The sequence below is a fragment of the Aythya ferina genome, assembly GCF_964211825.1.
Source record: "Aythya ferina genome assembly, chromosome: 9".
NCBI lineage: Eukaryota > Metazoa > Chordata > Aves > Anseriformes > Anatidae > Aythya > Aythya ferina.
Window position 1 is genome coordinate 16,406,585 of NC_140305.1, and position 21,946 is coordinate 16,428,530.

Below are 21,946 nucleotides of genomic sequence, written 5' to 3' on the forward strand. Positions count from 1 at the left end.
AACAGGGCTGCAATGGTTGCTGTTGGGAAGCAGGGTGGTGAGCTGCTGCACTCTGCTCTACTAGCCTGGGGGGCTGGAGGAAACCCCTCATTTTTCTCACTCTTCTTGAGCCCAGGCATTGAGAGGAGCATTTCTTGGCTGCCAGCAGCCCCGTGTTCCTTTGGCTGACCCTACAGTAAGTCCTGGCCCATGGCAAAACCTCCTGTGATGCTCTGCCCTCGCTGCCAGTGTGACCTGAGCAGTGAGACTGCAGCTCCAGCAGGGGCTGGGAGGGAGGATCTCCATCCCGAGAAGCCAGAGGATGACTCCTGTTCGGGATGCTGCACCAGGTGCTGGGGTGGGGTGAGCCCAGGCAAGAGGGAGCAAGGCAAAAGCTGCCCAGCTCTGGGGACTGTCACAATCACCGAGTGGCTGAGGGTGGCAGGGACCTCTGGGGGTCACCTGGTCCAAGCCCCCGCTCAGGCAGAGCCTCCTGGAGCAGATCTCACAGGCAGCCTTTGGGTATCTCTGGGGATGGAGACTCCACAACCTCTCTGGGCAGCCTGCACAACCGACCGGTGCTTCCCAATGCTCAGAGGGAACCTCCTGTGCCTCAGTTTGTGCCCGCTGCCTTTCGTCCTGTCCTTGGGCACTCCAGGAACGAGCCTGGCTCTGTCCCCGCACCCAGGATACCAGGACCCTTTTGCAGCAAGGGCACCTTGCCGACCCACGCTCCCCGGCATCCACAGGGACCCCAAACTCCTTTTCTGCCCCGCTGCTCTCCACCTTCACCCCCATCACGTGCTGATGCAAAGGGGTCTTGCAAATTTGGCCTCGGGGAGGGGTTTCTGCAAGGGTTTTTTTGCCTCGGAGTCGGGCGGCGGCGGCGCGGCTGTGCCGAGCAGCGAGCGGCCGCTGGGGGGCAGCGGCACTCCGCCGGCAAGCGGGGATGCTGCTCCCAAAAAGTGCCCGCAGGAGGGAGGGGTGAGCCTCCCGGTGAGCCTTGTTTGGAAATTATAGAGCAAATCCCCTCCGGAGCAGCCCCCCGAGCTCATTTTTGGGTGCTGGGAAGCCCCAAGGCTCGGCATCGCCCCGGCAGCTGGTGCCAGGTTTGTGCAAAAGGGCCCAAAATGCGCCCCAGCCCTCTGCCAACTGTGCCACAAGAAGAACTGAAGGTGTATAAAAACGTGCCAATATAAAAATAGTGCTTTTTGGTAATCGGTCTGTCTTCTAAAAGCATTTGCAGACATTAATAGCGATGGTACTAAAGGAAGGGATGGAGTTACCCTTCCAAAGGATGCAGTGTAACATAAATTGTTAGTGGAGCCCTTCCTGTGAGCACGGGGTGCGTGCACCTCCCCGGACTGATGTCAGTAGGTGCTGATTTTATCCTCATTTTCTTAAATCCACGTGGGTGTGACTGGGGGCTGCCTACGCCTCTTACAGCATAAGGAGCTGTACGGGGGCCTCGTTATGAAAGCCTTGCCCTCCCTGAGCAACCACTAGCGGGTGTGTCAAGGCCCCGCTTCCCAAGATGTGGCTGAGCATCACTTGCTGATAGGAAGCAAAGACCAATTGTTTTCTCCTTTTGCTTCTTCTATGTGGCCTTTGCTTTTTTTTTTTTATTTTTTAAATTCTTTTTCCCTTTACTTAAACTGCTCCTTATCTTAAGCCACGAGCCTCTTTTCATCCTATTTTTCCCCCTGTTCTTTTGAGGCTGCTGTCCGTGTGCAGCCACCACAAGAGCGCAGGGTACAGGACTGGGCTGCTGCCAGAGACGCTGTAGCAGCAGGTTTGTGTCTCCTGGTCCACTGGAGGTCTGTGGTAGCTGGTCAGCCACAAGGGGAAGTTTTGTACTTTGGGTAAAAGAAAGTCAGGGTTGTTTTTTTTCCTCATTTGGTTGGCAAGTCTTGTATATCTGCTCGGTTTATGCAGCAAAGCTGGTGTGGGCAGTTCCCCTTGTGGCAGGCTCTCTCCCTTTCCAGACCCCATATCTGGCTAGCGTCCTCCTCTGTTGCATATCACTCCATGGATCTTCCCACCCTGGGACTGTCCAACTTCATTATAAAAAGGATGAATTGGGCCACTTCCAATCCCCGTTCAATACCTTATCAGGACTATTCCTTGTGGAAAAAGCAAAAACTGGGTTTGTTATAAATTATAGACCACTAGAAACAAAACTGGGAAAGCTTTGGCTCAGATGTGCAGGGGTGACCAGGGTGCCCCTCAAAACCAAAAACAATGTTGGATTTAGAGGCAAAATGAGTTCTGATCACTGTTTTTGAAAAAATACCTGAATTTGTAATCTGAGGTGTCCTATGCTGCTCCAAACAATTCTGTAATTGTGCTTGGGAGACAAATCAAGTTCTGGGATACTTTGCAATCCCCCTCCCCCCAAAAATACAGTGGAAGTTTTAAAAATTTGGGTTTTTCACCAAATTAATCTTTTAAGGGTTAAATAACCTGGAAAAGAAACAAGATTAAGCAAAACAAAGCCTTGCTTGGCACCTCTGTCATCCTCCCCGCTTTGGGGCTGCCGAGCTCTCGCATCTTTGTTCTGCTTGCAGAGGGACCGTGGTGCTAAACATTGAAGTCCTGATGGAGCAAGGTGGCAACCTTGTCATTTCTAGCAGTGCCACCGACATCCTGCGAGCTGTAAATCTGCTGAAACAGGCAGCAAGGGGATGAGTGTGGCTGGGGGGGGGGGCGAGGCTGCTCTGCAGCAGCAGGGCCAGGCGCTCTCTTTACAGCCTCGCAGGGGGAGGTAAAATACGAGGGGGTCACAGCTCGTGGTGCAGAGGAGCTGAGCCGGCAGGCAGAGACGTGTCAGCAGAGGGGTGTGCTGGTCCTTTACAATGGGGGGGCCCTTCCTGACACCTCCAGGAACGTTTCTTTGTGAGTTTTCCTGTGGTGAAGGCTCACAAAAGCTTTATCATCACCCTCAGTTATGGATGGGAGGAACTGGAAGTGTGGGCAGGAGGAGCACCAGTGGTCACTGCGGGGCGGTGGTGGACCTGGGTGCAGCACCGAGCCTGCTGCTGTGGTGCTTTGCCCTTGGCATTGAGGATGGTCTGCAATGGTCGTGTCCCAAATGCTTCAGTGCCGTGCTAGTGAATCAGGCAGAAAGCCTGCTCTAAGATCAGCCAGTCTGGGTTTAGAGCTGGCATAATCATAATTCCTGTGCCACCAGAAGCAGGGGGGGAAGGGAGCAGATAAAAATCAGAAAATTAGAATTTATTACAATAAAAGCCAAAGTGCTAGAAGCCAAAACTGTCATTGTAATGCGAACTCTATTTTGATAGTGTCCTATTACACTGTGTAAGAGGTTGAACACGCGTACGAATATCTCGGCTGGTAATTATCTGATTTGTGATATGTAGCTAATGTGTATTTGTTGTTCTGCCCTACATTATGCAGCAGCAATTCATTTCTAAACAGCATTAGCTGGCGATGTAGCACTTGGGTGCAGAAATTACAGGCATAAGCATAAGTTTTCCTTAGGCTGAGTAGTGGGGAAGAGGGGAGACAGCGGCCCTGGCAGGTCACCAGGGCTCTTGCTGTGAGCTGTCCATGAAGGCAGCTCACCTGCTCCTTTAGCCCATGCAGCCCTGCGTGTCGCACAGATAAAGGGGAACACCTAATGCAGAAGGTGACACTGCCCGGCTTTGCAAGGGGCTGATGGAGCTGTTGTGGCTTTCAGAGGAGCGAGGGGACCCCGTGCAGACAGTCCCTGGAGCAGCGCTTGCAACTGAAGTGGTGGAGGAAAAATCACATTTGGGCTCTGGGCAGGCTGCTGCCTGAGGCTGGAGGCTCCACCAGCTCTCCGAGGGCACAGTTTATATCCCTGAGGCTATTTCTCTCCTCGAGTCACCCAGTCCAGCAGAACGCCCCCTGCCCCAGCTGACACTGGGTGCCCAGGGTGCCCAGCAAGCAGAGCAGACATTCAGATGGGAGGGTCCTGCCTGGCATCCTCCCCATCCTGGGGTGAGCTGGTGGCAAGCGGCGGCCCTGCAGCCGGCACTGATCGATAGCAAAGATCCGCAGGAGTGGCTTTCAAATTAGATAAGCTTTTGAGCCGCTGTCTGAATGATAGTAACGATATAAACACTTGACTGAGTAGCCTCCTGTCACTGCATCCCTAACAACGCTTGCATAACATCGGTTGTGTTTTATGGGATCTTATTTTCCTGCGCTTTGTTTAATGACACCACTAAATAAAAACGCTCAATAATTGCCGCCGCTTATTTTAATTCATCAGTTAAATGAGAAAGGCCATTAGGACAGATATATTTTAAGATGGAACAATTAGCAAAGGTTAAGGGGACAGTGCTCGTTTAAAAAACATATTGAGCATATATCAAATGTCTCCCTGCTCTTAGAGCCTTAAAAAGGGGCTTGATAAAGACCAAAGCTATTGTTGCTGCAGATGAGAGGAAGGGTCTCCTGGCTTCTGGTATTGCAGGCTGTGCCTTGTCATCTTTCCACAAATCTGTGCAAAAACAAGGGGGCAGGATGAGAGTGGAGATGTGCCCACGAGTCCTCTTAGAAGTGCCTTATTCCTCTGATAGCTAGAAACCACGTCTAATTTCTAGTCTAAATTTATTCTTGGCCAGTTTCTGCCCGTTTGCTCTTGTGCCAGCATTGTCCTTCAGCTTATCTGTCCTCTGGCTGCTGTAATTTATGCCCTGTTTACATTTCCTTCTGCCTGGGCAATGAAGATCTATGAAACATGTCCATTCTACTTTAGTTTGTAGCCAGTTTCACTTTCTTAATTGCTCTGGTGCCAGGGCTTCAAGCAACACAAGGGAACATCCTTTGTTTTAAAAAGAAAAGCTTTCATTCAAGCTGTGTAACGTTACGGGCATGTTTTCTGTTTGATTGAAGGGTTATAAATGCTCAATTTTTTTCACAAAATTGAGAAGCTAGGCCAAATTTGAGCTGACAGAGTCCGTGTGAAATAGTTTAGATAAATAGCAACAGAAAGAAGACTTTTCAGACCCACTGTGGTGCCAGGGGTCAAGAAAGAAAAGCGAGAGGCGTGCATCAGTTGCTGGAGGTATAAAATAACAAGGCAGGGAGTAGTGTGTGGCTTTCTCTAGAATGATTGCCTCGTGCCCGCCTCCTCGTGCTGGCTGGTTTTTGAAGGGGAACATTGCAGCAGTCTGTCTGGCATGTCTAATTGGGGTGAGAGCTGGTGCCTGCAGCACTGGGGTGTCTCGCATGCCCCAAGTTCATGGAGCTTTGGTAGCACACAGGGCTGGGAGTAGATCCCTCAGCTCGCAGAGGGATCCCTGGAGCATCGTCAGGTCTGGAAGCCGTCTTCATGCTGTCCGTTTTGATCATCCCAGCCTGCGGTTTTTGGCTTGTGACAGTTGAGACTTGCTAGAGAATAAGCAAGGACCTGAAAGTTGTTGAAGGTAATGAAGTATCTATGAAATATGCTCCGTCACAAGGACATGTTTGCGTTGCATGTGTTCCTTTTGCTGCTCCCGTCTTTGAGCTTCTTTACCTGCATCGTTAATGAGGAGGCAGACACTGTCCTGGTAGCTCCAGACCTTCAGACTTAATTTCCTAAGTGCCTGAGGAAGTTGCTGCAGGGTTAGAGGTGTCTCTGTTGCTCAGTCACTTCACTGTCACATCCGCCTTTTTATACGAGGGCACCTTTTTTTGAACCCCACAGTTGGCAGCGTTTGAGGTGGGCTGGAGAGGTATCAGATGCACCAGTTTCTGGAAGCACCTGCCGTAGCGGGGTGAAGAAACAATGTGCTTCTCCCAGCACTGAGAAGGGAGCACATATTTTGGACATTCTTTAAAAAACAGGAAAATCCCCAAAGCCAAGCAAATGGGAGACAAAGCCTGCGTGAGGCTTTAGAAAACAAACCAGAGAGAGAGCAGCCTTGGAGCCAGTCTCACACCTGACCTGCTCATGCTGCTGATGGAGGCATAAGCCAACCATCCTCAAGGCTGGAATGAGCCAGCATGTTCTGCCTCAGCTCCCTTGGATGGGGAGGTTTTCCAGGGATTCAGGGCCCCTGGAGCTGCTGTAGACAGAGGCAGCAGCAGGATCCACACCTGCTGAGGAACAGGGGCCTCAGGAGTTAGGGAGCCTTATAAAAAACACGTTGTGCATCCCTGGTGGAGAGGATCTGAGTATGAAACTAGCAGTTCCCTTTCTCTGTTGCCCTGGCCCTCTTTCAACTCTGAAGGATGCTCTTTGGGCAGGAAATCCCTGCACATCTGTGTGGTTAATGGGTAGCTGGTCAGCCCTGCATGGGGTGCTGCTGATGTCAGCTGCCATATTGCCACCTGTACCCAGCCCAAAGCCATGTTCTCCTTAATTACTGAAAAAATGTCTCTTCAGAAGCCTCCCAATAATTACTCAAGCACCCACTTAAGTGGCTTTTAATTTAGACTCCCCACCCCCACACTCATACAATTTCCAATCACAAGCACAGCTAATCATGTGGAGAAGCTTTTGCAGGAAGAAACACAAATAACTTGCCCCCTGGTTCATACCACCTTGCGTGAACTTTGGTGAGCCCACAGCATCCCAGAAGACGACATTTCCAACAGGCCAGAGCAGACGCCTTCAATCATAATGAAAGATGAAAGCTCTTGTTGTGAGTTTCCCTGCATCTGACAACACTTGGCAGCGCTACAGCACCTTTAGTTGGAGTGCTGCTGGCTGCCTTGCCAGCTCGTCACATCCCTAGAGGCTGCCCAGTGCCCTTGCTGCCCCTCCAGTGCCCACAGGCTCCTCCAAATGCCCTGGGGCCAGCCCCAAGGATGGGTCATGGCCACTGTGCTGGGTGCCATGAGGGGGGCAGCTGACAGTGCCTGGGGCGGTGGGGAAGGAGAATGGAGGAGGACGGCTGGGGAAAAGAGAGCTCCCAAATTTTGCAGCCCTCTTTGTGGTGTTAGAAAGGGAAACTCAGGGGTTCCTGTGCTCTCATCCCAGCTGTTTTCAAGAGGGGAGGCTTTAGGACAGGACTTTGATGGGTAAGCAGGACCCATCGCCTGTTTGTCCATGCTTGGTAGAAGGGCATTGGTCTCTCCAGTTATTTCTGCTGTTTTACGGGGGTAGTCTCTGCACCCCAAATTCAGTCAATGGCTTGTCTGTATGAGGGCTCCAAGAGCCCTTTAACTGAATGTGTTTTGTGTTATTCAGCAGAATAAGACTAAAGAAACCCTAGCTCTTTCCCTGAAGTGAGAAAAGAAATGTACACACGGAGGGAAGACAGGCAAGCAAGAACAGATAGCCAAACAGAGAGGAGGAAAGAAATCGCACAGTATGGGAAATCCTTGCCCAAGGTGAGCTGTAGAGATGGTACAAATAAAGGAAGCAAGGGAACAGGGTCGCTTCTGCTCCAAGTACTTCTGGAGTTCAGCAGTCAGAGGGCAGAAAAGGCCAAGGATGCAATTCATGGGAGGGCGACACGTGTGAGTGCTATAGGTTGAGAGGCCATGACGGATGGCTGTAGAAGGAGCAGCCAAACAACTGGTAATGGAGCTTTTTTCCCTTCAAAAATGCCACTTTATCAAAACTGTGGGAGGGAGAAAGGAAATAGTAATTTAAAAAATAATAATAATCCATTGCACAGGGATTTAAAGACTTGGTTTCATGGCACTGCTCTGCCTTGTGCAGAAGCAGAGACGTGAGTCCTGGTCTTGAGGGTGGTGTGACCACCAGCTCCCCTGCAGCACTGTGCTTTCTCGTTCCTCTGACATTTCACATTGAGCTCTGGAAGGTCTCATTTTCATTCCTTGTGGGGAACAGACATAGCTTTGAAACCTCAAGGTTTTCTGCAAAGTGGCTTTCTGTTCATATTAGTTCTGGCACTAGGCGAGTCCCAGAGGTCAGGCGGAAAGGACTATTTGTGGTTGCACAGCCTGGTCTCCTGCGTTACTCGAGTCCAGACTGCACAGAGCAAGCCCAGGAAGTCCTCTGTGACAGGAATATCAATAGGGCAAGAAACTTCTAGAGAAGTGAGATCTGGATGAGAGGTTAGGAAGAGCCGTTCCTGGCTGAGGGTGGTGCAGAGCCACATTCCCAAGGGAACTGTGGGATTTCCACTGCTGCAGGTCCCTCAGCAGGGCTCAGACCAACCTTGTCAGCGGTGATGAAGGCGCTGCTGGCACAGTGCAGGGGTGACCTCTCCAGGGTCCTTTGTACCTTGTGTGCTATGATATCAGCTCATCTATTTTTGAAAGAGGTTGACTCTTAGGATAAAACGATAGAGAATCCATCACAACTCTTGCCATATCATTCTCTTGATGAATTACCTTTGCTATTAACAATAAATACGAGCCTTGCCTTGACTTATAGCCTCCGGATCTCATCCTGACTTTGCTGGATTGAAGAGTCCCTTGTTTTCAAAATGTTCTTACTGAGAGGTGAGAGATTTATCAGTCAGGGCCAAGTCCTCTCTGTCATTCTTTTGGATGCAGAGCGCCTCAAGCTTTTCCTCCCATGGCCAGTCTTTCAGCAACAGCAAACTATCAGTGGCCACAGTATCACCAGACTGAGTACAGCAGATCAACAAGAACCAGCTGGCCACCAGACTTTGTGTCTTCTGCCTTAAGGGTGTTTGCAGAATTGGGTACAACTGGAACAGCATTTCTGCTTCTGCTCCACGTTGCTCTGCTGGGGCACCCTAGGGTGGCTTGGGCTCTCTCAGCTGCAGTCCTGCGGAGAGAGCTCCTGCTCAGTCATATATCTCTCACGGCTCCCACTTCCAGAGCCACTGCCTTCTGGAAAAGTGTGCCCAGTTTTGAAGTAATACAGCCTGCACTCTTTGTCCCCAGTGGTTTGTTCTGTCTGCATTAAAATGAAACTTGTTTGAATGCACTCTGTTTCCCGGTCACTTCGGGTTTGTCCCTTCACCAGACCTGCTGCGATCATTAATTACAGCTGCATTAGTCTTTGCATCCTTGGCAAACTTAGATTTGCTTCCAGGCTACTGATATCTTTATTGTTGTCTGGATTGCAATAACAGTTTGTGAGACTCAGGGGAGAGAAGATATGGGATTTCATTTTACTGGGGAGATGGAAAAGTTGATTTACTGCTGGGGAGGGAAATAAATGGCAAAACAAATAGCAAGAGGTGTGTTTTGAGGCAGGGAGGTATGTGGGGGAAGCAATGTATTCACCTAGGTCGTTGTTACGTGGCATTTTAGGACACCAGGGAATGTGGGAGTCTTCAAGCCTCGTCCTGTCTGTATGACAATTGTAATCTCTTATTTACATGTAGTGCTGAGCATGCCCTTGCAGGATGTGGGAGAAATAAGCAGGTTTGGTTAAATAAGATGCAATCTGGATGCGTGTAACTTCAGAGGCATCCTGCGGGCAGGATTAATGGCCCAGCACTCCTGCTCTGCAGAGCTCGATGGCAGTGGGAGTACCAGGGTTTGTCTGAGCTGCTGCATCTCCTGTGAGCTCTCTGAGCTGCAAGGAGTCTTTGCTGAGTGTCAGAGCAGGCGGCTGCCCCTTTGAAGCACGGTTCTCCCAACGCAGCAGGATTAGAGATCCCACCTGGCTTAGGCTGTGAGACAAGCCAAGTTTGGGGTCAGGGAACTTTCCAAGGCTTCTTTCGATCTGTCAGAATCCATTACGTGCAGATAGAGAGATTTATGGGGCTGGAGAGAGTTTGTTAGTTCTCCTTGACAGCTTTGCTCCCTTCCTCCCCATCTTGGCCTATGCCAGTGCCACACACGCATTAATGAGGTTGATGCCACCAAGCATTGACTTGCTGGGGAGCAGATGGTCCCACAGCACTGCTGGAGGAATGCAATGGGGGTTTTGTTCTCCCTTCCTTCTTTTTATCATTCTCAATCACATCATCGGGCTGTTTTACCTCAGCCAAGATCTAATCAGGGAGGCTCTGTTTGACTTTCAGCAAAGTCAGCTTCACAAAAACTTTGAATTGAAAGGCTTTTCCCCAACTGTTTTGAGAACAGTTTTGGTTGGAGGTGGTGTTTGGCTGCATGGTTACAACGTGAGGAGGTTTCACTGCATGAGCAGCTCTCCTTCCCCACAGGGAGGGGAGAAATGTGAGCAGCACCTCAGGCCTTCGGTGGCCTTGGGTCTGAAACTGGGCCGTGGGGGCCACGGTCCCCTCCCCAGCCACAGCACAGCACCTCAGGGAAGTGGGCACCTCTTACGGTGTGGAAAGTGTGGGCTGAAATGGGCTGCAGCCTGTAGGCTGTCCTCTAATAGGATTCAAAGAGCGCGATGGGGAAGGCTGGAGGAGTTTTCTATTCGTGCAAGTGCCGCTGCCCTGTGGCCCAAGGCCTTGGCCTCTGTTCAGGCAGAGAAGAGGACTCTGTGTGCAATCTCAGGCTCATGACCAGGGTGGTTCTGTGGTGGTTCAGCATCTAAATCATATTCTGCATTAAGCACAAGGTGCGTGGTCTCTTTCTCTTTCTCTCTTGCTGTGAATACAGATGCAGGACCTGGGGTGAAACTTGAAGTCCCCACGCTCCTTCCCCCTGCAGCTCCTGGCAGGATGCTGTGGCTTAGGGCTGTCAGCGGGTGGCTGCAGGTGAAAAAGTCCCCGGGGGGCAGATGGAGGAGTTGCTGGGTGGTGCAGGGAGCCTGCTGAGGAAGAGGAGGCAGGGGGAGGAAGGAAGGAAGGCCGTGGTCTGTCCTGTCCTTCAAATGCAGCAGCTGTGGTACAGGCAAGGCAACACTTGGGTTTTCTTCCCACAGCCTGAGGTGTGTGCCCCTAAGCCTAGAGCAGCTGGTTGCCTCTGTGTCCCTTGTGTGGGATGAGGGGCTCTGCCCTGCACAAGGTTATCTGCAAGTGCAGTTCCTTTCCTTTCACTGCTCCTTGATTGCAGACCCTTCAGTGAGGCTCTCTCCTGATGTGGGAGCAGTTTCAGATGCCTCCCCTGCTGCTAATCCCTTTGAGTCCGTCTGGTGGAGACCGCCTTTGCAGCAGGATGCAGGCAGCAGAAGCACCCCTAGATGATCTCATTCCCTGCCACTTTCAGCAGGTGCTTCCAGAAACTGGGAGACAAAGAATATTCAGCTTCTTGAAGGAAAATGCACCAAGACATTTCCATTCCTAGACAGCCACAGTCGCCTTCAGTGAAGTAAAGCTTTCTTGCATTCCCTGCCTCCACCTGGTGTAGGCAACAAGTCACTGAGGAGAAATAAAGCCTTCTTTGTTAAGCAGAAATCCTCTCTTAGAAAGCAAAACCATATATACGAACATATAAAACCCAAGCAGAACTATTTTCTTTCCTGGGCTCCACTTGGCTTTGCTGTGTCGCTGCTGCTTGTGGCCCAGTTTTTGCAGCAGTGGTCTCATTCTGCAATCTGCGTAACCGCTTACCTGCCACTGGCTCTAAGACACAGCCAAGCCCAACTTCTCCCCGGGCTGGAGTTGTTTCTAAAGGCACTGCGTAAGCTAATGAATACTCTCATGATGAGTTGCAAATTTGGTTTTAATTGAACCTTTGAAGCCAAAAAAAGGGGGTGAGGGGCCCATTAAATAAATTATTTTAATATAGCAGTCAGATGATGCAGGCTCTTCTGTGCTTATTAAAAGGCCTAGTCAGCTCAGAACTCAGCTGTGCGAGAAAAGACCAGAAAGCCAGCCAGTTTCCCTGCTCTGCCGCTGTTTTAGGGCCAGATCTCTCTCCCAGAACAGCAGATTTTTAAGGGGCCGTGTGAATTCTTATTAGGCATCCAAACATAGATATAAAGCCATGCATTGTAAACGGAATTACCCTGAGCATAAAACAAGCAAAATACTGTAAGATCTTTTCTTTTCCTTATCAGGTTACCCAGGCATGTTTTTTTTTTTTATAAAAAGTCCACCCACGCAGAGAGACTGGGGAATGCCAAAGCTGCATGAATTTTAATTATGCTAGACATGCAGTGAAGGGCTACCTTGTAAAGAATAAAGTTAATAAAACATGGATATGGGCTTAATTCCACTTAATAAGCAGACCTGACAAAGCACATATTTTAGATGTAATTTACCCAGTGTGGAAATTGGGTACAATTCTTAAAAGGTGGCTGCATGCAGACTTTCAAACCGAGCGGCGCTTTCCTATTGGAAGAGCTTTGTTGCTATGCTGCTCTGAAATGGTGAATTAGGCCATTCAGAATTACTGGCCAGGCATGGGTGTCATTCTTTTCCCCATTCAGCTACAGAAACGCACTTATACATTTTAAAGTAGCATTAAATTTAAATCTCTTCCTTAACTTTCGTGCATGCATTTTCAGTAGCTATGCAGAAAAAAAAAAAAGAGAGGGGAAAAAGGAAAAAAAAAAAGCATACATTTCTATCTGTAGTTATCTCCCTGTGTACAGAATTAGTAAAACAGAGATCTGTCTAATGACTGAATCTACAGAACGTAACCCATGGCTTTTGAAGGCTCTATGAAAAATAAACAGGATATTCTGTTAGCAGCCCTGCGGGAATTATTGCACTTCGCTGAGGAAAGATGCCAGTAACCTCCGTTTTGACCTAGATAGATCATTCTGTTTAGGAAGGTAAGGGAAGGCAATTCTAGATCTCTTCTCTGCTCAAGCCACCAAAGCCCTGACATTCATCTAGGTCTTCATTTTAAACCTCAGTACTGAGGAGAGAAGAGTTTATTTATCCAGTGAGCAAAACCTCAGAGATGACAGTGAAATGTTGAAATGTTTATGTTGGCCTCCTTCCACAGCCCGTGCCTAATGCCTAGCCTCCTTTGAGCTCAGGGTGCAGAATTACTGGTGTTTAATAAGCACCGGCAGTCTGCTTCTCCAGCAGCGTGGGCAGCCTGACCCTCTGCTTGCTCCTGTGTGCGGGATGGGGCCTTTCTCCACAAACTGTAGGAGTATTGGGGTCTCTCTCCACCGTGATCAAAACATGATCTTGCTTGTTCATTTTATGAATGGGCGCTGTTCTCTCCTTCCCTCTTCAGAGCGCAGGCTGCGCGGCTTCCTGGGCTGGAGCTGGAAGTGAGGAGGGAGCCCGGGGAGAAGAGGCAGGGGAGAGGAACTGCCTTAATAATTACATAATACGGGATATTAATATTCTATTAGTGTTTTTATAGAGAGATAAAAGGATGTGGACAGAGAGATATATAAAAAACGATGTGCCTTAAGGAAAAATGCCCCATTGGCCCAGTTTGCTCAAACAATTCAAGCTCCACTGGCAGCAGGGAGGGACGCAGCCCCTGCCTTCGGCACTGGCTCGTGGAGCAGTGAGTGCTGCACCACCCTCAAAGCTGCTGGAGGTGGAGATGGATGGAGATGGTTGCAGCTCCGTTCACCCAACTGGAAGTTGGAGGAGAGAACTTCTGCTGGCAGGGTACAAGGCATGAGAGGCTTGTCTGTTTTGCTTGGCAGCCCACCCAAGATAACACATTTCACCTGCAAGAATGACAGTGCAGGGACATGATGAGATTGGCCTTCGGTTCTCTGGCTCGAGACCGCTCTGGGCTTGCTCCATCTTTGTGAAAGCATGGGCTGCTCAGCAAATGTTGTGAAGCTGGGGCGGGATCCAGAGTGGTGCAGAGCAGATGCGCATGCCAGTAATGTCACCAGGAGTTCATGGCGCCGTGCCTGCACTGAGAACCAAACCCTGTGGACTACTTGGCCATCTATAAATAAAGACAGACCTGTGTGTTAGCAAATGCAATACTATATTCAGTTTCACAAGCTCGACTTTAATTTAATTCCATCACTGCAGAGGCAGAGAGACCTGGGAGAAGCATTTCTTCTCAGGGTTGCAGCGTTTCTCTTTTCAGACCCACAAATCACCAGGAGAACCTGTGACCAGCTTTGTCGCTGATTAGGATCATTTTTAAGTGCAGAGCTGCTGCTTTTCGTTTGCAGCTACACGAGAAAACAAATGAGTCGCATGACAAAGTAAGTGAAACTTATCTAATACAGCGGGGGATAAAACGGCATTCTTTTACCAGAGATTTGAAGACTACAGGCAGAAAGTATCTTCGTATAGAGATGGAAAACCTCTTTCTTGGGAAGATATCAGATTTGCTCACATCCTTTGAAGATGAAGCTTTGGATAATTCACTGGCAGTTCAGGCAGTGATTCTCTGATTGCAAACAGCTTTCTTTAGGCCATGCCTGTACCTTGTACTGCAACACTCTTTGATGTCAAGTGAAATAATCCAGCAGAGAAAATTAAAATATGAAGCATTTTAGTTACAGGAAAGGGAAGAAAAATCTTTATTGATTGGGACAGTGAAATCTGCTCCAAAAAGTTGGCAGCGGTTAAAAGGAGATCAACAGCCAGACATTTATATCTCCCAAATGGTTTTGAATATCTTCCTCCCCTGTTCTCCCTGGGAGAACCCGATTCCACCTCGTGTTGGCATGCGCACGATTAAGAGTGAAAATCAGGAATTAATGCTAGAGTTTGGCTAATCTTTGTGGTCACAATGGGTGGAGGTTTCGCTTGCCTTTTTTCCCCATGTATTACAATAGTTTAGAGCTGACGTTCTTGTCGCCAAGTAGTGACACATTATTTTGCTGAAGTTGGTAATTCCCAGGGGGTGTCCCCAGTTGGTTTAAAGTGCCCTCTTCCACCAGATAAGTGCTTCACCCCACGGCTTCTGGTCTGGGTGTGCACCTGGGGCAGCTGAGATCCCTTCTCCGTGCTCCCCCAAGTGTCTTCCAGCTTCCAGGTGCCTTCTGCACGTAGCCGTGCTAGCTGATACTCGGACCTGAAATCTGGTGAGCCACCATCCTTGTGGCAGCCACAGCAGTCACTGGCGTGGATGACCAGGGGCTTCTGCACCTTCGGTTTAGTTCGGTGCAGCCTACAGGCTGCAGACAGGGGCTGGGGGTGCCCCGAGCAGCGCAGCTCCTGCTCCAAAGCTGCGCTCTGCCTTGGGACCCCTGGCGGCAGAGGCAGCCACGGGGAGCCGGGGGCTGCTGCCGCTCTCCGCCTGCCCGGAGAAACCGGGGAAAGCCGCGGAGCTGCTCGGGGCTGGGCTCTCGGGAGCCTTCGGCAGCGGCCGAGGAGATGCTGGGGGTGGCCGCACGCCGCTGGCTGCTCGGGGGAAGCCCGGCGGGGGCGGCCGGGGGGTGGGGGGCTCCCGGGGGCTGCCCGGCCGGAGGGGCAGAGGCGGCGCGGAGCTGCAGTCTGCTCGCTCTGCCTGCGAGCTTTTTTTTCTCATCCGAACCTCGATCACGTAGGATTGCGTAGAGGAGGAGGAGGAGGAGGAGGAGGAGGGCGAGCGGGAGCAGCTGCAATTCTCCCCCAGCCCCCGGTCGGTACCGATCCCCCCCCCCCCCCCACTCCACCTTCAGCCACCGCGGGGCTGCGGAGCTCCCCGCCGCTTTGGCAGCGGCCCCGCTCGGCGTGGGCGTCCGGGGGGGCTTCCCCGGCCCCTCCTTCCCCTCTCTCCTCTCCTCCCCCCGGCTCCCCCCTCCCCGTTATTCCTCGCTGCCGGACCGAAGGATGCGGGCGAGCGGCGAGCACGGCGCGGCTCCTCCTCGCCCCGCCGCCGTCGGGCGGCCCCGCGGAGCATCCTGAGCCCCGCGCGGAGCGGCAGCCGCACCCCCCGCCCTCCTCCTCCTCCTCCTCCTCCTCCTCCTCCTCTTCTTCCTCCTCCTCCTCCTCGTCCTCGCATCTCTCCTCCTGCCGCTGCAGCCGGGCCCGGGGCCGCCCCGGTGCCGAGCGGCCGCAGCCCCCCGCCGGGCCGGACGATGCGGGGCGCTGGCGGCGGGGACAGCCCCGCTGCCCGGGCACAGGCGGCGAGCAGGGCCGGGGGAGCTGCGCCAGCCATGGCGGTGTGAGCCCGGGCCGCCGAGCTGCGGCGATGTGAGCCCGCACCCGCCAACCGGGACGCTTTTTTTTTTTTTTTAATTAATTTGATTGCATTGCCTTCTTTTTTTTATTATATTATTATTTATTTCTACGCCGGCCTGGTGCTTCTTCTTTATTTTTATTTATTTTTTATTTTTCCTTTGGGGCTGCTTTTCCTTCCCCTCTCCGCCAGCGGAGTGGGGAGGGGGGAAAAAAAAAAAAAAAAAGAAGAGGAAGAGGAGGAGTGCGAGCAGAGATGCAGCGCGGCTCGCCCTGAGCCCAGGAGCGGAGCCGCGGCCATGTGCGCGCCCGGGAGCCGCCGCGCTGGGGCCGGGGCCGGCCGCGGGCCGGGGGGGCTCTGACTTTTCCCCCCAACCCTTGGGATCCTCCGCGCCCCCCCCCCTCGCTCCCCCGATTCGGCCCCAGCTGCCTCCGACGGACCTTTGCAAGCGGGGCGGCCGCCTCCCGGATTTCCAAGGCGCGGGGGCGCTGCCTGCCCGCCCGCCTCACCCGGGGGGGCTTCGCCGCCGACCCTCCCGCAGCGGGCTTTGCGCTCTCCGGGGACAGCAACCCCATGGGCGGCGGGGTCCGGCGGCCGGCCATGGTTGTTAGCCCGGGCTCCCTGCTCCGCCTGGCCGGCTGAGCCCTCCCCGCTGCCGGGACTCGGCGCCGCAGCGCGTTAAGCGGGGCGCCCCCGGTCCCCTTTCCCCCTCCCCGGGGGCGAGGGGCGCAGCGCGCCCGGCCAGCCCCGGCGGCGCCCCCCCGGAGCGGAGCGGCTTTGGAGAGGTGCGGGGGGCCCATGAGCGGCGATGGCAGCGGCTATCGCCAGCTCGTTGATCCGGCAGAAGCGGCAGGCGAGGGAGTCCAACAGCGACCGGGTGTCCGCCTCCAAGCGCCGCTCCAGCCCCAGCAAGGACGGGCGCTCCCTCTGCGAGAGGCACGTCCTGGGGGTCTTCAGCAAAGTGCGCTTCTGCAGCGGCAGGAAAAGGCCGGTGAGGAGGAGACCGGGTGAGTACAGAGGGTCGGGGCCCTGGGGACCCGCTCCGAGGCGGGGGGCAGCCCCCGGAGCCGGCAGCTCCCGGGGTGGGGGCTCTCACCTCTCCGGCTGGGGACGGGCTCGCTCCGCGCCCAACTTTCACCCGGGTCCTGGCGCATCTCCTCCCCGAGCCCCTGCGAGCACCCCTCCGAGCATCCCTCCGAGCATCCCTCCGCCTCTGCCCCGACTGCGAGCGCCGGGGGTCCTCCGGCAAGACAGAGCCGGCGGCTGGGTCGGGGTGGCCTCTCCCAGGACTGGATTTTTCCACCTCCCCGTAGGTGCGCTTTTTCAACAGCTTGCTCTTAATTTCTGCATAGTGACAAGGAAATCGATGAGCTGAGGATCAATTAGAATCGTGGCCATTTGATAACTAGATCCATCAAGTGCTACTTCTTGAGCGGAGTTGCATAGGGAATTTCATTAGCTCGGAAAGCTTTCCAGATGGCAGCTGCATGATTGTTGCACCTAATACTGAGCTTGTGAGGACCTAGAAATGCATTTTGGGGTCGTCTTTTCTTCCTTGCTTTCCTTTATCCTTCTGTGCGTGTGTGTGTGCGTGGTTGATCTCGCTTCCTTGTGGAGAACTTCAGCCCTGGTGTACGTGTTGCTCACATTTCCATGATGAAGTCCCACCACCACCCACAGTTTCGGTTCCGAGCGCTGCTCTGTGCTCTCAGGTGTCCTTGGTAGGCGTGAGAACTCAGTAGCTGGAAGGAGAAGGCCCTTCGTGGTTTCTCAGTGGGATTATTATTTACTTCTTCCTCTATTTTTCTGCTACTATAAACCACCTCTAAGGTAAAGAAACAAAACCAACACAGATTGATTTGAGAGGCTGCTTCGAACAGGTACTTTTCTCAGGTGTTTGTTAGTATCGTGGTTAAGAGGTGGTGATGCTTGTTTACTCATCTCTTACGATGTGCCATCAGCTTGTGCAATCCTTCCATGCTTCCCCTATACATTAATATTTTGTTGATTAATCTGTTCATGAAGTCTTATTTCCATATCTGAAGTCTTTCAGCCACGACTGCAGGAAGGTGTCAGAGCTAGCTGATGGCTGCTCTTCTGGTCTGTGGATTGAGGTATTTGACCTGCACTCAAGGGAGAAACAAAAACGGGGAAAGCCTCTCAACGTGGAAGGTCACTTACTCTTGCTGTTGTCAGTAAAGAGGAAAGAAAATTATGGTGTTGCATTGCTGTCAGCATCCCTGGTGCACAGGCGGTGGGGCAGGGATTGCATTTAGCTAGCCAAATGCTTCAAGACTTGCAATGGGCTATGCTATGAAAAACAGACTCTTTTAGCAGTCTGTTTTAAAGCAATTACCAAAAGAGGCTGTAAAATATCTGAAATGTTTTGAGGCTTGACATATTCAAAGGGAAAAAACGCGTTGCCTTTTTTTCCCCTCATATTATGGTGAGTGGTGGCCTGCTGGGCCATCCTCTATATTAATTACCCTGTGAGTCCAGACCAAAAAATGGCTCTTGCCCAAAAAGTGGTGTCATTTTGTCTCAGGAATCACTCTTTATAGGATCAAGACTGGGACCTGGTAGTCTCGTTGATGAAATATTTTCTCGTTCCTCTCCATCTCCATTTGCTATTGAGTGATGTCTCTCAGGCCAAGGAGTGAGCGGGTGGGAAGTCCAGACCTGCTTCCTAGATACCAAGGTGCTTTGTCACATTACAGTTTACGTGACTTTTGCAGTAGGATGTGGGTGCTGAGTCTTTTTATGGGTCCTACCACAGTGCTCCCAGCTGCACGGGTCCAATTCTGCTTCCCTTGGATGCACTGAATGCCTGCAAAGAATCGCTGAAATCTAAGAACTCCCTCGACTTGCATGGACTGTCTTGCTAAGGAAGGTGTTTAGTAAGTTACACACCAGAGTGTTTTAAAAAAGACTTTTTATTGACTCAGAAGAAGGATCAATGCTAGTCAGTGCTGTAAAAATAGAGCTGTTCGGTCTTCAGGCTGTCAGTCAATCACTTGTAACCAGCACTGTATTCATTTGATAAAATTTAAAATGAAGAGAAATTAATTTGCTTTAAAATGTCAACTGGCCTTTAATAAGCTATCGACAATTCCTACTTTAGTTCCCTCTATCAGCCTTTTAAGTTGAGGTTTGTTTCAGCGTTACACCCTGCTCCTGCACTCAGGTGTGCTGCCCAGGAGGCAGCGTGCCGCCGGGTTTGCTGCTGCTCAGATTGTTTATTCAGGGAGTGTATTGTGCCGATTACTTATTCATTGCAGAGTCAGTCTCGTGCATAGAAAATGACATGCAAATGAATAGGAACGGGTTTAAGGGATGTGCATACATTGTGCAGTGACCCACAACCCCAGTGATTATGTGTGCTTAATGATATGCTGGCTCAGTACTTCCGAAGAGTGAGAGGAACGTGAGAACCATGCGCGTTCACAAGGGCTAAAATCCCGTTTGGAAGTGGTACACTGCGAGGGGAGCTGTTGGTGCCTTTTGAAACGTGACCTTGCTTTACAGCTGGAGGGAGTAACCGACCAAATCCGTAGCTTTCACAAAGTGGTTTATATCTATAGTACCCAACGGGCTCTACCAAATGGAGAGCGTTCTCCCCATTTTACAGGTGGTGAAACCAAGGCATGGGGCAGTTCCCTGACACAGAGACCTAATTCCCGATGCTCCTTCCAGCACGCCACGCTTTGGGCAACCCACTGCTCATGAGATGGCGATGGGGTGGGCAGCAACAATGTGCACCGCTGGAGAAATGGAATCAGGCGGGGCTCGTGTGCCCTCTGCTCTTTGCTTTTGTGGAAGTAGTGCTGGGAGCTTACATCAGTTAAATGTTTGTGATGTGCAGCTCGGTGCCCTAACCAAAACACTCCGTAAGGATGGGTGCGAGCAGAGCTGACACCCTGTGCTCCGCTTCACAGCGCTTGCGAAGCCAGGATGAAATTCTCCCGCTCCCGTACGGGAAGGGAGAGCTGGCATCTGGGAGAAGCTCAGGGTGGGCATGAGTAATCACGGGCTTTGGGAAGCTGTGGGGGAGCAGGTCCATGCAGGGACATCTTGTATAACCAAAGCTATCCGCGCCTAGGGAAAACAGGCTGCAGAGGCACCTCGTTTGTCAGCCGTGCTGTAAAACCAGCACATGGATCGTCTGCCTTTTTGATGGGCAAAGGCAGCTCTCTTGCGCATGGTCTCCCTCTCTCTTTCTTATGTTCTTCCTCTCTTTTATGTGTTTGGCTCAAAGGTGCCAGGCCAAACAAGGACACTGAGTCTGATGGACGCGGCTGGAAATTTGGACACCTAGGCTTAATTCCATCATTGGGAATTAACACAGGCTGCTGGCAGCAGCGGTGCAGGTGTCAAGCAAAATATGTGTGTGTTGAAGACCACCGGCACAATTATATGTATAAAGTACATCCAGAAAAGATTAAAGAATATATTTTGTTTTGACTGTGGTAACTTGATAGAGGTTCAAAGGAAATCAGTGTATGGCATGGCTTTTTGGTGCAGGCTCAAGAGATGGAGAGATTCTCTTAATCAGAGAGTGATAGATCCAAGAGCTGAAAGCAGAAGACAACACAAAGGAGCCCTGTGCGGCTTCTCAGCCAACAAATGGTTGAACAAAGTAGTTGCATCCTCTTTAGGGCTGAATTAAAGCATCCGGACGTGCTTCCTCCTCGGCTCATTTGTAGTTCTGCTGCTGGAAGCCCTGGGCTGGTGGGTGCAGCCTGCTGACAAAAGCTGAGGCTGTTGCTTCATGGCTCATCTTCTGAGGGCACCCCAGGGAGCTGGGCTGGGCTTGTCCTCTCAGCACAGCCTGGCTGCAGAGCAGTTCATCGAGGAGTTTGGGAGCCTTGCAGGGGAGGGAAGCAGGCTGGGGCAGCGGGCACAGCGTCCGTGATGGGTGGCGGCAGGTCTGTCCGGGCAGAGCCCGGTGAAGGGCTGCCCTTCCTCGGGGAGGTGATGTCTGAATTCAGTCACCTTTGGGTCAGGCAGCAGCAGGCATTGCAGAGCATCGTCTCTGTCTCTTCGGGCATCGTTTCTGTAGGTGGGTTTCCAGCTCAGAATGCAGAGCTTAGAGTCAAACAGGTTTTTTCCCCCAGGAAGAAGAAGAACAGCAACAACAACCTGTTTTTTTGTTCCTTCTTTTTTTTTTTTTTTTTCTGCTTGATATATATTTTGTGTTCCTTGAGGAGAAGGATGCTTTTCCTTAAAGAGATCTAAAGGTTTCTTCCAAACTGAAGGAAATGGCTCACGCATAGGAAAAAAAAAAAGCAGTAACTTAAACCATGTTTTCCCTTTGCGGTATTTCTCAGTTTGAATAATACATGGCGATTTGGAATTTAAAGTATATATATGTAGATATTTTTGCAGCAGTATAAGTAAAATATGAGCAACTTTAGCTGAAGGACACAGAAGGACCTTGTTCATTCAGAGATTCATTTAAAACATTTGAGAAGTCTGTCATCTCTGTAAGCTGTTAAATTCCACGAGTTAAATCCTGAAGCCCTTTCTGATTTCGTGTAGGGTGGAAATGATGATTGAAGCTTGTGGCAAAAGCACTTTTTTAGTTCTCCATCAAATTTGTCCTAGTCCTTGCCTGCGTTTGTAGCCATGCATCTCAGAAGAGCTGCCATAGCTGGCAAACCTGTGGAATTTGTCCCCTCTGGTGTCCGAATTAACTCAGCAGGTAGCTGCTGCCCGCGGGATGGTTCAGGATCCCAGTGCTGCCCTACACAGCGTGTCTGGGTGTGCACCCAGCCGAGGGTGGCCCAGCACCTTCTTCTGCCTGGTGCTCTGCAGAATTTGGCATTGTCTGCCTCTGCTGTCCTGCATCCGAGGAGCTGTGGGCAATAGAAATGGCTGGAAATGCCAGCATCGCCTTGCTTGCAGAGCCCTCACCACACTAGCTGGACGAGTGTGTGTACAGCAAGTGGCCGGCCAAACGCCAGCCTGTGTTGGGGAAGGGGCACAGGCTGTGGGACACGCGTCCTCCTTGCTTGGGGCAGCCTCTCACCAGCAAGGTCCTCCTGTGCGCCATGGTGCTAATGAGTGCCAAAATAATCAGGAGTGGGGAAAAAAGGCTCCCTCCCGGTCGTGACAGCTCGGCAAATAGGCTTAATTTTCTCCGATCAAGCCCCGGGGGTGGCATCGCTCACATTCGTGACTCCCAAACGTG

At 51.5% G+C, this 21,946-nt stretch overlaps 1 protein-coding gene across 7 annotated transcripts in view; it reads left to right on the forward strand.

The window, feature by feature from the left end:
* The window catches only part of FGF12 (fibroblast growth factor 12), a 222,217-nt gene that overhangs the window by 111,352 nt on the left and 88,919 nt on the right, over positions 1-21,946 (forward strand). Inside the window, exon 1 of one of the 7 annotated variants that reach the window (XM_084529512.1) lies at positions 15,659-16,763. The exons of 5 other annotated variants lie outside the window; for them this stretch is intronic. In XM_084529512.1, coding sequence (XP_084385638.1) covers positions 16,565-16,763 — 199 coding nt within the window. In that variant the 5' untranslated portion in view covers positions 15,659-16,564. Of the gene's footprint in view, positions 1-15,658; positions 16,764-21,946 lie in introns of those variants that run through there. One more of the 7 variants, XM_084529513.1, reaches the window with a different exon arrangement.